Source organism: Neovison vison, chromosome X (assembly GCF_020171115.1).
Source record: "Neovison vison isolate M4711 chromosome X, ASM_NN_V1, whole genome shotgun sequence".
Classification (NCBI taxonomy): Eukaryota; Metazoa; Chordata; class Mammalia; order Carnivora; family Mustelidae; genus Neogale; species Neogale vison.
In genome coordinates this window covers 75,718,591-75,733,199 of record NC_058105.1, presented here as the reverse complement: position 1 = coordinate 75,733,199, position 14,609 = coordinate 75,718,591, and the positions used below count along the sequence as shown (strand labels likewise).

The following is a 14,609-nucleotide window of genomic DNA, read 5'->3' as shown; positions in this document are numbered from 1 at the left end:
TATCAGGAAGGCCTCTTTATTTCTTTCTATTAGTTTCTCCTTATGGTAAATGGAACAGTAGTCATAATTTTTAAATCAGCCATAAAAAATAAGCAACCAAAGTGGAGAGATTTATGAATTCTACTGCAACATGAGCCATATTTTTCCAGGAATATCCCTAGGGATCTCTGACAGTTATACATGTTTTAAAGATACTAAAGGAAATGGAAATTAAGAATATCAAAGAGTAAGAAAAATGATGTACAGGGAATCAGTATAATCCTTGCCCCCCAGTTTAATTATTAATTAAGGGCCAGTTAGTTTCCTCATTCTTGTCCTCACATAGAAGAAAGCTATTGGCCCTTGAAGGGACCCAACAGTGTTTGTTTGTTTGTTTACTCTGTGCCCAACTCTTAGTCCTTACTGATAGTGATTCCATAGAGTCCTAATTATCTAGATCCTTATGAAATTACATAGATGATAGATAGATGATGATGATGATAGATAGAGAAAGATGATAGATAGATGATAGATAGATAGATAGATAGATAATAGATAGAAATTTGGTCTGGGAAAATAGGGATAAGTAGTGACACAGTCTTCTTATTGAAGTACCCTCATCCTGTAGGTGCCATTGTCTGTGTAAGGGCTTCTGAACTAAAAAAAAAAAATGAACCAGTTATGATTTTAATTCTAATAACTGAAACCCCTAATTCTAGGGAGCCCCATATGTATGTCCTTTTCTTCAATGCCTTTAGTATCCCTGTTCCACTACTCCACTAATGTGACTTTCTCTTCTTTTGCATATATTAGGTCCACTTCTCAAAGGAGAGGTTGGTGATATCTTAACTGTGGTGTTCAAGAATAATGCCAGCCGTCCCTACTCTGTTCATGCCCATGGAGTGCTAGAATCTAGCACTGGATGGCCACTGGCTGCTGCACCTGGTGAGTGGGAACACATAGTTGAAGGGACAAAGGTTGTGTAGAACCTCTGCTTCAGGACCTTGGCTTGATCTTTTTTGTTTCATTGCCCTTTGAGAACTTAAATAAGAATATTAACCAGGGCACACAACCTTAATTTATCTCTATGAGGTATTCATTTTTGATCTCAGAACAGGGTACATATCTTAGGTCTTTAGTTCGGCCAGACATCCTTAATACTGGTCACACATGAAGTCTTGTACTGGACTTAAGCCTGGATGTAGACTGAGCATCTAACCTTCTCTAGATCTGAAGTTAACCTTGGCTATAGTCTGTTTCTAATCATGGCTAGAGAGTGACCTGTCCCAGACCACAAACTGATCCTTAACCTCAGTCATTGAGAAGGTTATTGTCTTCTTATTATAGATTAATTTTTAAACCTGGTCATATACTAAGTTCTTAATACTAAAATGTAGGGTGGACATGTTCTTGACTGAATTGTCTTCTACACATTTATTCATTGAATAAATCCTTACTGACAGCCTAGTTGGTAAGGAGACAATTTTAGAAATTATGAATGTAGTTGGAAATAATACATGTTCCTACTTTAAAAATAGGTTATTATGAGACAAGTAAAGTTGTAATTGTAATACAGTATCTTTTGTGTTAATGAGTGTTTTTAAATTTTGCCAGAAAAGTATAACAAAGGGTACCTAAGAGGACAGCTAAGATGGTAGCATACTAGGAGGACACAAGGCCCCTCTTGTCACTTGAACAAAACTAGATAATTATTGGATCATTCTGAATACCTAAGAGAACAGCCTGAGTATAGACAGAACAAATTCCACAAATAGAGGGAGAGAAAAGACCAAACTGAAGAAGGCAAGAAGTACAGAGATACAGTTTGGGGGAGATATGGATAATGCATTCTGCAGAGAAGAGGGAGCCCTGGTCACAGAGAGAGGCATATGGGAGTAGAGCACACAAGGTAGTGCAAAAGGAGAATTCACTCCAAAGTCATTGGCTGGAGAAATGAGAGCAGCTTATTATTATGAGCTTTTGAAACAAGCAGGGCTTGGAGACTGGAGTTTTAAAGGTCAGCAGGCACCTAAGGCATGCAGGAGGGAGATTGTTTGCTCTTCTAGGAGCATGTCTGTGGGAGGTAGTATTGACAAGGATGTCTCTTAGGGAAAAAGAGCCAGTGGATGCCATAGCCCTCCCTTGATCCTTCACATAGGCATGAAGCCACCTTTCAAGGGCACCTTGGTCCAACATACACTGCCTAGCCTGATTGTGCCAAGCTGTATGCCTTGAATAAGCCTGCATCAGTCCCAGCACAGCAAGAGCCTTCCAAGAAGACCAGTGTGGGCCCCCACCCACATAACATGTTCCAAAAGTTTGAAGTTTTAAAAGTCAGCAGACTTGGAGTGCCTGGGTGGCTCAGTGGGTTAAGCCGCTGCCTTCGGCTCACGTCGTGATCTCAGGATCCTGGGATCAAGTCCCGCATCGGGCTCTCTGCTCAGCGGGGAGCCTGCTTCCTCCTCTCTCTCTCTCTCTCTCTCTGCCTACCTGTGATCTCTCTCTGTCAAATAAATAAATAAAATCTTTAAAAAAAAATTCAGCAGACTTGGCAGGAATAGAGTCTGGAAAGCACTGAGATGCTCCTAGAGAGAAGGCAGGAAAACAACCCAGAAACAGACAGCATGAAAAGAACAGACAGCGATCCAAAAAAATACTTGGATGTGCAGCAGAGATTATTTGCTCTTCTGGAAGTGATTTCCTGAAAGCAGCAAACAAGGAAACCCCCCTGCTGGGAGAAAGGAACTGCCTGTTGCCATTGCCCCACCCTCCACATAAGCACAGAACCACCTGCACTAGTGTCTGCACAATGCACAACACTGTCACTGACTGCCTAACCTGCTTATACCAAGTCCCACAAATATGCACTCTACCAGTACTGCCTTTCTTGTTCCAACTTGACTAACTCCCAGTGGAGTTAGTCATCCATACTATGTCTCCCAAACATTTATTTTTGTAAAGCTCCAATTCTAGTGGAAGAAACATAATGTCTCATTTATCAAGTAGACCAGTGTAAACCTAGATAAAATCCACCACATTCAGGCCAAGGTCCAAATGCTGCCATATACAGACAAGAAAAGCCTTTAGAGAAGACTGGCCTGAAGAATAGAGCAGCCAAAACACAGCAGCAGAGTGTACACAACACACACCAGAGACACTCCATGAAGTGTAAAGTCCTAGACACTATATGACCTCTTCTTTATAAGGTCATTACTCTCAGGAATAGGGAACACAACAGAATTTCTAACACACAGAAGATAGTGACTTAGACAAAATGCCAAGATGGAGGAATTAATCCCAAATGAAACAAGATAGGGTCATGGCCAGAGATCTAATCAAAGCATATATGGACATGCCTGATGGAGAATTTAGAGCAAAAATCTTAAGGATACTCCCTGGATTTGATAAAAGAATAGAAGACTTCAGAAAGGCTCTTGATGTAAAGATAAAAGAGTTAAAAAAATAATCAGTCAGAAATGAAAAACATAATAACAGATTTAAAACAGACTGATTGTAATGAACACAAGGATAGAAGAAGCAGAGGAAAAATGATTGATATTGAAGAGAAAATAATGAAAAATGATGAAGCTAAACAAAGGAGAGAAAGAAGAATTATGGAACATGAGATTAGACTTACAATCAGTGACATCATCAAACAACATTTATATCATAAAAATCCCAGAAGAGAGAGGAAAGAGGGTAGAAAATTTATTTGAGGAAATGATAGCTAAAAACTTTCCTACTCTGGAGAACGAGGCAGACATCCAAATCTAAGAAGCACAAAAAAATTCCCATTAAAATCAACAAAAGTAGGCCAATACCAAAACACATTGTAATAAAAATATAGTGTTACACAAAAAAGTCCTAACAGTAGAAAGACAGTGGAAGTACCCAACTTAAAAGGGAAGATCCATCTAAGCTACAGACCTCCCCAGAGAAACTGTAATGAATGGGGAAAAAATATATGCAGCCAAGAATACTCTGTACAGCAATATTATCATTCAGAATAGAAGGAGAGATAAAGAGTTTTCCAGACAAATAAATAAGAAAGGAGGCTGTGACCACTAAATCAGCCCTGCAAGAAATATTAAAGGGGGCCCTTTGGGTGGAGGGAGAAAAGACCACAAGTGACAAGAAAATAAATGAACACAGAAAATATACAGAAAAAAATGACAAAAGAAGTAATAAAATGGCAACAAAAACATACCTATCAATAATGACTCTGAATGTGAATGGACTGAACTCTCTATCAAGACATAGGGTGTCAGAATGGATAAAAAACAAGACCCATATATATGCTGCCTACACTCATTTTAGACCTAAAGACATCTGTAAATTGAAAAGGAGGGAATGGAGAAACATTTACCATACAAATGGACATCAAAAGAAAGTTGGAGAAGTGATACTTAGACAACTAGGCTTTATTTATTCTTTTTAATGATACTTAGACAACTAGGCTTTACTTATTCTTTTTTTAATTTTAAAAAAAATTATTAACATATAATGTATTATTATCCCCAGGGGTCCAGGTCTGTGAATTGCCAGGTTTACACACTTCACAGCACTCACCATAGCACATACTCTCCCCAATGTCCATAACCCCACCACCCTCTCCCTCCCCGCCTCCACCCAGCAACCCTCAGTTTATTTTGTGAGATTAAATGCCTCCATCTTGGCATTTTGTCTTTTATGGTTTGTCTTCCTCCTGATCCCATCTTGTTTCATTTATTCTTTCCCAACCCCCTAAAACCCCAATGTTGCATCTCCACTTACTCATATCAGGGATACCATATAGTTGCCTTTCTCCAATTGACTTATTTCATTAAGCATAATACCCTCTAGTTCCATCCACATCATCGCAAATGGCAAGATTTCATTTCTTTTTTTTTTTCTTTTGATGGCTGCATAGTATTGCATTGTGTGTATGTATGTGTGTGTGTGTATATATATATATATATATATATATATATATATATATCTTTATCCATTCATCTGTTGATGGACATCTAGGTTCTTTCCATAGTTTGGCTATTGTGGACATTGCTACTATAAACATTCAGGTGCACATGCCCCTTCGGATCACTACATTTGTATCTTTAGGGTCAATACCCAGTAGCGCAATTGCTGGGACATGGGGTAGCTCTATTTTCAACTTTTTGAGGAACCTCCATACTGTTTTCCAGAGTGCTTGTACCAGCTTCCATTCCAACCAAGAGGTGTAGGAGGGTTCCCCTTTCTCTGCATCCTCGCCAGCATCTGTCATTTCCTGACTTGTTAATTTAAGCCATTCTGACTGGTGCAAGGTGGTATCTCATTGTATTTTTTTAAAGATGTTATTTATTTATTTATTTGACAAACAGAGATCATAAGTAGACAGAGAGACAGGCAGAGAAAGAGGAGTAAGCAGGCTCCCTGATAAGCAGAGATCCCAAAGCGGGGCTTGATTCCAGGACCCTGAGATCATGACCTGAGCCAAAGGTAGAGGCTTTAACCCACTGAACCAGCCAGGTGCCCCTCTCATTGAAATTTTGATTTGTATTTCCCTGATGCCAAGTGATGTGGAGCACTTTTTCATGTGTCTGTTGGCCATCTGGATGTCATCTTTGCAGAAATGTCTGTTCATGTCCTCTGCCCATTTCTTGATCGAATTCTTTGTTCTTTGGGTGTTGAGTTTGATAAGCTCTTTATAGATTTTGGATACTAGCCCTTTATCTGATATGTCATTTGCAAATATCTTCTCCTATTCTGTCAGTTTTCTTTTGGTTTTGTTAACTGTTTCCTTTGCTGTGCAAAAGCTTTTGATCTTGATGAAATCCCAATAGTTCATTTTTGCCCTTGCTTCCCTTGCCTTTTGGCGATGTTCCTAGGAAGAAGTTGTTGTGGCTGAGGTCGAAGAGGTTACTGCCTGCATTCTCCTCAAAGATCTTGATGGATTCCTTTCTTAACATTGAGATCCTTTATCCATTTTGAGTCTGTTTTCATGTGTGGTGTAAGGAAACGGTCCAGTTTTATTTTTCTGCATGTGGCTGTCCAATTTTCCCAGCCCCATTTATTGAAAAGGCTGTCTTTTTTCCATTGGACATTATTTCCTGCTTTGTCAAAGACTAGTTGACCATAGAGTTGAGGGACTATTTATGAGCTCTCTATTCTGTTCCATTGAGCTATGCATCTGGTTTTGTGCCAGTAGTATACTGCCTTACTCATAATATGTTCTTATAATTGTATTTCTTTGGTGTTGATTGTGATCTCTTCAATTTCATTCTTGATTTTATATATTTGGGTCCTTTCTCTTTTCTTTTTGATAAGTCTGCTCAGGGGTTTATCAGTCTTATTAATTCCTTCAAAGGACCAACTCCTAGTTTAGTTGATTTGTTCTATTGTTTTTATTTATTTATTGTTTTGGTTTCAATTTCATTGATTTATGCTCTGATCTTTATGATTTTTCATCTCCTGCTGGATTTAGGCTTTCTTTAGTTGTTCTTTGTCCAGCTCCTTTAGGTGTAGGGTTAGGTTGTGTATTTGAGATCTTTCTTGTTTCTTGAGAAAGGCTTGTATCACTATCTATTTTCCTCTCAGGACTGCCTTTGCTGTGTCCCACAGATTTTGAACCATTGTGTTTTCATTATCATTTGTTTCCATGAGTTTTTTATTTTCAATTCTTCTTTAATTTCCTTGTTGATCCATTCATTCTTTAGAAGGATGCTGTTTAGTCTCCATGTATTTGGGTTCTTTCCAAATTTCTTTTTGTGATTGAGTTCTAGCTACAGAACATTGTGGTCTAAAAATATGCAGGGAATGATCCCAATCTTTTGGTACTGTGTGAGACCTAATTTATGACCCAGGATGTGATCTATTCTGGAGAATGTTCTGTGCGCACTAGAGAAGAATATGTATTCTGTTGCTTTGGGATGGAATGTTCTGAATATATCTGTGGTATCCATCTGGTCCAGTGTATCATATAAAGCCTTTATTTCCTTGTTGATCTTCTGCTTGGATGATCTGTCCATATCAGTGAGGGGAGTGCTAAAGTCCCCTACTATTATTGTATTATTGTTGATGTGTTTCTTTGATTTTGTAATTAATTGGTTTATATAGTTGGCTCTCCCATGTTAGGGACATAGATATTTAAAACTGTTAGGTCTTCTTGTTGGGCAGACACTTTGAGTATGATATAGTGTCCTTCCTCATCTCTTATTATAGTCTTTGGTTTTAAATCTAATTGATCTGATATAAGGATTGCCACTGCATTTTTCTTATGATGTCCATTAGCATGGTACATTTTTTTTCCACCCCCTCACTTTAAATCCAGAGGTGTATTTGGGCCTAAAATGATGTTCTTGTAGACAGCATATTGATGGATTTTTTGTTGTTGTTTTAATCCATTCTGATACCCTGTGTCTTGTGATTGTGGCATTTAGCCCATTTAAATTCAGGGTAACTATTGAGAGATACGAATTTAGAGCTATTGTATTGCCTGTAAGGTGACTGTTACTGTATATTGTCTCTGTCCCTTTCTGACCTACTACTTTTAGGGACTCTCTTTGCTTAGAGGACCCCTTCAATATTTCCTGTAGAGCTGGTTTGGTGTTTACAAATTCTTTAAGTTTTTGTTTGTCCTGAAAGCTCTTTATCTCTCCTTGTATTTTCAGTGATAGTCTAGCTGGATATAGTATTCTTGGCTGCATGTTTTTCTCAGTTAGTGCTCTGAATATATCATGCCAGTTCTTTCTGGCCTTCCAGGTCTCTGTGGATAAGTCTGCTGTCAATTTAATATTTTTACCATTGTATGTTATAGACTTCTTGTCCTGGGCTGCTTTCAGGATTTTCTCTTTGTCTCTAAGACTTGTAAATTTTACTATTAGATGATTGGGTGTGGACCTATTCTTATTTCTTTTGAGGGGGTTTCTCTGCACCTCCTGGATTTTGATGCTTGTTCCCTTTGCCATATAAGGGAAATTCTCTACCATAATTCTCTCCAATATACCTTCTGCTCCCCTCTCTCCTTCTTTTTCTTCTGGAATCCCAATTATTCTAATGTTGTTTCATCTTATGGTATCACTTATCTCTCGAATTCTCCCTTCATGGTCCAGTAGTTGTTTGTCTCTTTTGCTCAACTTCTTTATTCCTTGTCATTTGGTCTTCTGTATCACTAATTCTCTCTTTTGCCTCATTTATCCTAGCAGTAAGAGCCTCCATTTTATATTACACCTCAATCAAAATATAAATAAATAAATAAATAAATAAATAAAATTAATAGCTTTTTTTTATTTCAAATTGTTTAGATTTTAGTTCTTTTATTTCTCCAAAAAGGGCTTTTCTTTCTCCAGACAGGGTTTCTCTAATATCTTGCATGTCTTTTTCGAGCCTGGCTAGCACCTTGAGAATTGTCATTCTGAACTCTAGATCTGACATATTACCAATGTCCATAGTGTTAGGCCCCTAGCCTTCAGTACTGCCTCTTGGTTTTTTTTTGTTGTTGTTGTTGTTGTTGTTTTGTTTTGTTTTTGTTTTTGTTTTTTTTGTGGGTTTTTTTTGGTGAATTTTTCCACTTTGTCATTTTATGTAGATAAGAATTTATGAAGGAATGAATAAAATACTAAAAGGGTGGCAAAGACCCCAGGAAAATGTGTTTTAACCAAATCATAAGAGACCCCAAATAATGGGAGGAAGAAAGGGGATAAAAAGTTCAGAAAAAAATTAAAAGTAAATAAAGAAAAAAATATAAAAAAGAATATATATATATATATATATATACATATATATATGTATATATATATGACTGGTGAATAGAACAATGTCTCCCACTTAATCTTGGGAGTATTTTGTTCCCTTAGGAAAAACTACCTCCCAAAATTTTAAAGAATGAAAATCATATATAGGGGTAAACACAATGAAAAAATGGAATATGAGTATATATACATTTTTTTAATTTCTAAAATAGATGTTGATAAGTAGGTTGGGAGAATAAAGAAAAAAAAAAACTGGAGAGAATTTGCTCAGGCTGGAGACTAGAACAAAGCCCTATGCTAGATTTAGGGTATATTTTGATCTATTAGAAGTTGTACCCCAAATTTTTTTAGAAGAAAAAATCCTATGTGTATACAAAAATAAAGTTAGATACAATGAATGATAAAATATGACTATAATAATGAAGGTTCAAAAAAGTTTTTTTAATGAAAGGTATTAAGATGAACTAGTTAAAACATTAAGATAGGAAAGGGTAAAAGTTAAAAAAAATTAGCGGAAGAAATAATGAAATTAAAAAAAAATAATTAACTTTGCAAGGCTAAAGAATCATGGGGAGAAAGCCATGAATTCCATGCTTTGTTTTCTCTTCCTCTGGAATTCCACTGTTCTTCTTGGTAAGTGAACTTGGGTTTGGCTGGATTTCTTTCTGAACTTCTGGGGGAGGGGCCTGTTGTATTGATTCTCAAGTGTCTTTGCCCCCAGACAGAATTGCACCACCCTTACCAGGGGCCAGGCTAAGTAATCCACTCGGGTTCACTTTCTGGAGCTTTAGTTCCCTGAACACTTTCCGTAGAGTTCTGGAGGACAGGAATAAAAATGACAGCCTCCCAATCTCTGGCCCAGAGGGGGCAAGAGCTTGGGGCCCCACTCCTCAGTGCACCCTCCAAGAAAAGCGCTCATTCTTTCCTGTCTCTCTGGCCTCCAGCTGTGCTTGTGACCAAGTGTCTCTGTCTCTGGCACATAGCCCCTCCTAGAGTCTCTGAGCCCCGCAGATCCCCGCACTCTTCTGGGGGTGTCTCCCCAGAACTTGTGGGGTCCTTGCTCACAAAGCAGTGGCTTGTGCCACTGATCACAATTTAAGGTAACCCCGAGTTGAGAGCTCACTCCTCAGCTCCATATCTGTAGCTGGCTTCCCTACTCTAATACCTGTGAGCTCTATGACACTCAGAGAGTCCCTATCCCATGACCCCATGGGACATGAGGACACACTGTCCCCATGTGGGCTTCACCCCACCTCAGCCTCTGGTGTGATGTCCCTCAGTGGAGCATACTTTTAAAAGTTCTGATTTTGTGCTCCACTTCTCCGTTGCTCCACCACTTGCCAGGAGCCAGCTCCTCCCCCTGTAGTCTATCTATCCATTACTTTGGATTCACTTCTCCACCGATCCTACCTTTCAGAAAGTGAGTGATTTTCTGTTTCTAGAATTGCTGCTCTTCTTCTCTTCAATCTCCTGTTGGATTTGTAGGTGTTTGGAATGGTTTGATAAGCTATCTAGCTGATCTCCTGCTACCTGATGTCATCTCAGTCTGATATTTCCCCACCATCTTGACTTCTCCCCCGACAACTAGACTTTAAAACAAAAATTGTAACAAGAGATGAAGAAGAGGAATATCCAACAAGAAGATCTAACAATTGTAAATATTTATGCCTCCAACTTGGGTACACCTAAATATATTAAACAATAACAAACATGAAGGAATCATTGATAATAATACAATAATAGAAGGGGAATTTAACAGCCCACTCACAACAATGGAAAGATCATCTAAGCAGAAAATCAACAGGGAAACAATGGCTTTTATTTACGCACTAGACCAGATAGACTTAACAGATATATTGAGAACATTTTATCCTACAACAGCAGAATATACATTCTTTTCAAGTGCACATGGGGCATTCTCTAGAATAGATCACATACCAGATCATAAATCAGGCCTCAAACTGTAGAAAAAGACTGAGACAATACTATACATATTTTTAATCACAGTTCTATGATACTTGAAGTCAGCCACAAGAAAAAAATTGGAAATGTCACAAATACATGAAGGTTAAATAACATGCTACTAAAGAATGAAAAGACCACCAGTATATCAAAGAAGAATTTATATATATATATATATATATATATATATACACACACACACACACACACACACACACACACACACGGAAACAAATGAAAATGAAACCACAATGCTCTAAAAACATTGTGACACAGCAAAAGTGATCCTTAAAAGGAAGTATATAGCAGTAGAGGCCTGTCTCAAAAAGCAAGAAAAATCTCAAATAAACAGCCCAGTATTACATCTAAAGGAGCTACATAAAGAATAAGAAATGAAGCCTAAATCCAGCAGAACAATGGAAATAATAAATATTAGAACATAAATAAATGAAGTAAATGATATAGAAATAAACAAACAAAAAACCCACCACCACCACCAGCACCAACAAAAACAATAGGACAGATCAATAAAGCCAGGAACTGGTTCTTTGAAAAAAAATATTAACAAAAGTTATACAATTCTATCTGAACTTATGAAGAAGAAAAGAGAAAGTAGCCAAATAAATAAAATCACAAAAATAGATGAGAAATAACAACCAACACCACAGAAATACAAACAATTATGAGAATACAAAAAAAACCTATATGTGAACAAATTGAACAACTTGGAAGAAACAGGTAAATTCCTAGAACCATATAAACTACTAAAACAGAAACAGCAAAAAATGCAAAATTCAAACAATAGACTAAGCAGCAAAGAAATTGAATCAGTAACCAAAACCTCCCATGAAATGGTTCCTGGGTGGCATAGTTGGTTCAATATCTGACTGTTGGCTTCAGCTCAGGTCATGTTCTCTCAGCTGTGAGATTGAACCCCATGTGAGGCTCCACACTCAGTGAGAATTCTGCTTCAAATTTTTTTCTCACTCTTCCCCATCTGTCCCTCCCTGCTCACATGATCGCTCGCTCTCTCTCTCATCTCTCTCTCTCTCTCTCTCAAATGAGTAAATAGATTATTTTTTTAAATCTCCCAACAAACAAAAGTCCAGGGCCAGATGGCTTCACAGATGAATTCTACAAAACATTTAAATAAAAGTTAATACTAATTCTACTCAAACTATTTCAAAAAATAGAAACGGAGGGAAAACTTCCAAATTCTTTCTGTGAGGCCAGCATTACCCTAATACCAAAACTAGAAAAAGAATCCACAAAAAAGTAAAGTATAAGCCAATATCCCTGATGAACAGAAATGGAAAAATCTTCAATAAAATACTAGCAAAGCAAACCCAACAGTACATTAAATAAATCATTCACCATAATCAAGTGAAATTTATCCCTGGGCTGCAAATACAGTCCAATATTTGCAAACCAATTAACATGACATGCTACATTAATAAAAGAAAATATAAGATAAAATGATTCTCTCAATAGATGCAAAAATACAGTTGACAAAATAAAACATCCATTCATGATAAAAACCCTCAACAAAGTAGGTTTACAGGGAACATACCTCAACATAATAAAGTACATGTACATGTACAAAAAAACCCACAGCTAATATACTCAATGGGGAAAAACTTAGAACTTTTCCTCTATGGTCAGGAACAAGACATGGCTTTTCCTCTATGGTCAGGAACAAGACAGGGATGTCCATTCTCATCAATGTTATTTAATATAATACAGGAAGTTTTACTCCCAATAATTAAACAGCAAAGAGAAATAAAAGGCATTCAGATCAGTAAGGAAGAAGTCAAACTTTCACTATTTGCAGATGGCATGATACTCTATAGAAAACTCAGAAAACTCCATCAAAAATTTGCTAAAACTGGTAGACAAATTCATTAAAGTCACAGAAACCAAAAATCAATGGACAGAAATTTGTTGCATTTCTTTACACCAATAATGAAGCACTAGAGAGAGAAATCAAGGAATCAATCCCATTTACTACTGTACTAAAAACAATAAGATACCTAGGAATAGACCTAATGAAAGAGATAAAAGATCTGCACTCTGAAAACTATAAAACACTGATGAAATAAATTGAAGATGACACAGAGAAATAGAAAATGTTCCATGCTCATGGATTGGAACAATCTAGTGATCAAATTGCTATGGTAATGACACAAAACAGGCAAATAGATCAATGGAACAGAATAGAAAACCCAGAAATGCATCCATAACTATATGACTAATCAATCTTTGACAACACAGGCAATAATATCCAATGGAGAAAAAGACAGTCTCTTCCATAAATGGTGTTGGGAAACCTGGACAGCAACGTTCAAAACTTTGACATCACACTTACTGAGCAACTTTTTACAGGGTATGTCTCCTGAAGCAAGGGAAACAAAAACAAAAATAAACTACTGGGACTTCATCAAGATACAAATATTCTGCACAGTGAAGGAAACAATCCACAAACTAAGAGTCAGCCTACAGAGTGAGAGAAGATACTTAAAAATGACATATTTTATAAATGGTTCCTGTGCAAAATATATAAAGAACTTACCAATCTCAACATCCTAAAACAATCCAGTTAATTAATGGGCAAAAGGCATGAGTAGATATTTTTCCAAATAAGACATACAGATGGCTTACAGATGCGTGGAAAGAAAATCTACATCTCTCATCATCAGGGAAATGTAAATCACAATTCTATTGAGCTAACACCAGTTAGAATGGCTAATATTAACAATAGAAGAAACAACAGGTGGTGGCAGTTGATGCAGAGAAAGGAGAGCACTCTTAGTGGTGTTGGTGGGAATGCAAAATGATGCAGCTGCTCTGGAAAACAGGATGGTGTTTTTTCAGAAAGTGAAAAATGGAACTACCCTATAATCCAGCTATTTACCCAATGGTTACAAAAATATTGATTCAAATGGATATACATACCTGGATGTTTATAGTACCATTATCAATAATAACAAAATTATGGAAAGAGCCCAAACGCCCATTAGCTAATGACTGGATAAAGAAGATGTGATGTATATACAATGAATATTAATCACCCATAAAAAATTCTGTCTTGTCATTTACAATGATGTGGATGAAGATAGAGGGTATAGTGCTAAGCAAAATAAGTCCGTCAGAGAAAGACACCGCCATATGATTTCATTCACATGTGAAATTGAAGAAACAAAACAAACAAACATAGTAGGGAAAAAAGAGAGGCAAAGCAAGAAACAGGCTCTCAATTATACAGAACAAACTGATGGTTACCAGAGGGGAGGTGGGAAGATAGGTTAAATAGGTAATGAGTATTAAAGGGGCGATTGTGATGACCACCGGATGTTGCATGTAAGTGATGAGTCACTGCACATGAAAATAATAGTATACTGTATGCCAACTACCCTGGATTTAAATAATAAACTAGAAAGAAAAAAAAACACGAAAAAAAGAAAAGGGTACTTAATTTAATGTTTGAAGGTTGAGGATAATTTTCTAGAGTAGATAATATCACAAATGAGATTTAAATCAGTAGTTTCCAAAATTTAGCTAGCATCAGAATCATCTAGAAGGTTTGTTAAAGGATAAATTGCTGGGATCAATCCTTAGAATCTTTGTTTCAGTAGGTCTGGGATGAACTTTTTTTTTTAAATTTATTTATTTTCAGAAAAACAGTATTCATTATTTTTTCACCACACCCAGTGCTCCATGCAAGCCGTGCCCTCTATAATACCCACCACCTGGTACCCCAACCTCCCACCTCCCCGCCACTTCAAACCCCTCAGACTGTTTTTCAGAGTCCATAGTCTCTCATGGTTCACCTCCCCTTCCAATTTACCCAAATTCCCTACTCCTCTCTAACACCCCTTGTCCTCCATGCTATTTGTTATGCTCCGCAAATAAGTGAAACCATATGATAATTGACTCTCTCTG

At 37.1% G+C, this 14,609-nt stretch overlaps 1 protein-coding gene across 5 annotated transcripts in view; it reads left to right on the top strand.

Annotated features, from left to right (window-relative positions):
• HEPH (hephaestin) overlaps positions 1 to 14,609 on the top strand; it is a 171,816-nt gene that overhangs the window by 94,925 nt on the left and 62,282 nt on the right. For all 5 annotated transcript variants that reach the window (XM_044234962.1, XM_044234966.1, XM_044234965.1 and 2 more), the window contains one exon: positions 793 to 924. In XM_044234962.1, the coding sequence (XP_044090897.1) occupies positions 793 to 924 (132 nt within the window). The remainder of the gene's footprint in view (positions 1 to 792; positions 925 to 14,609) is intronic.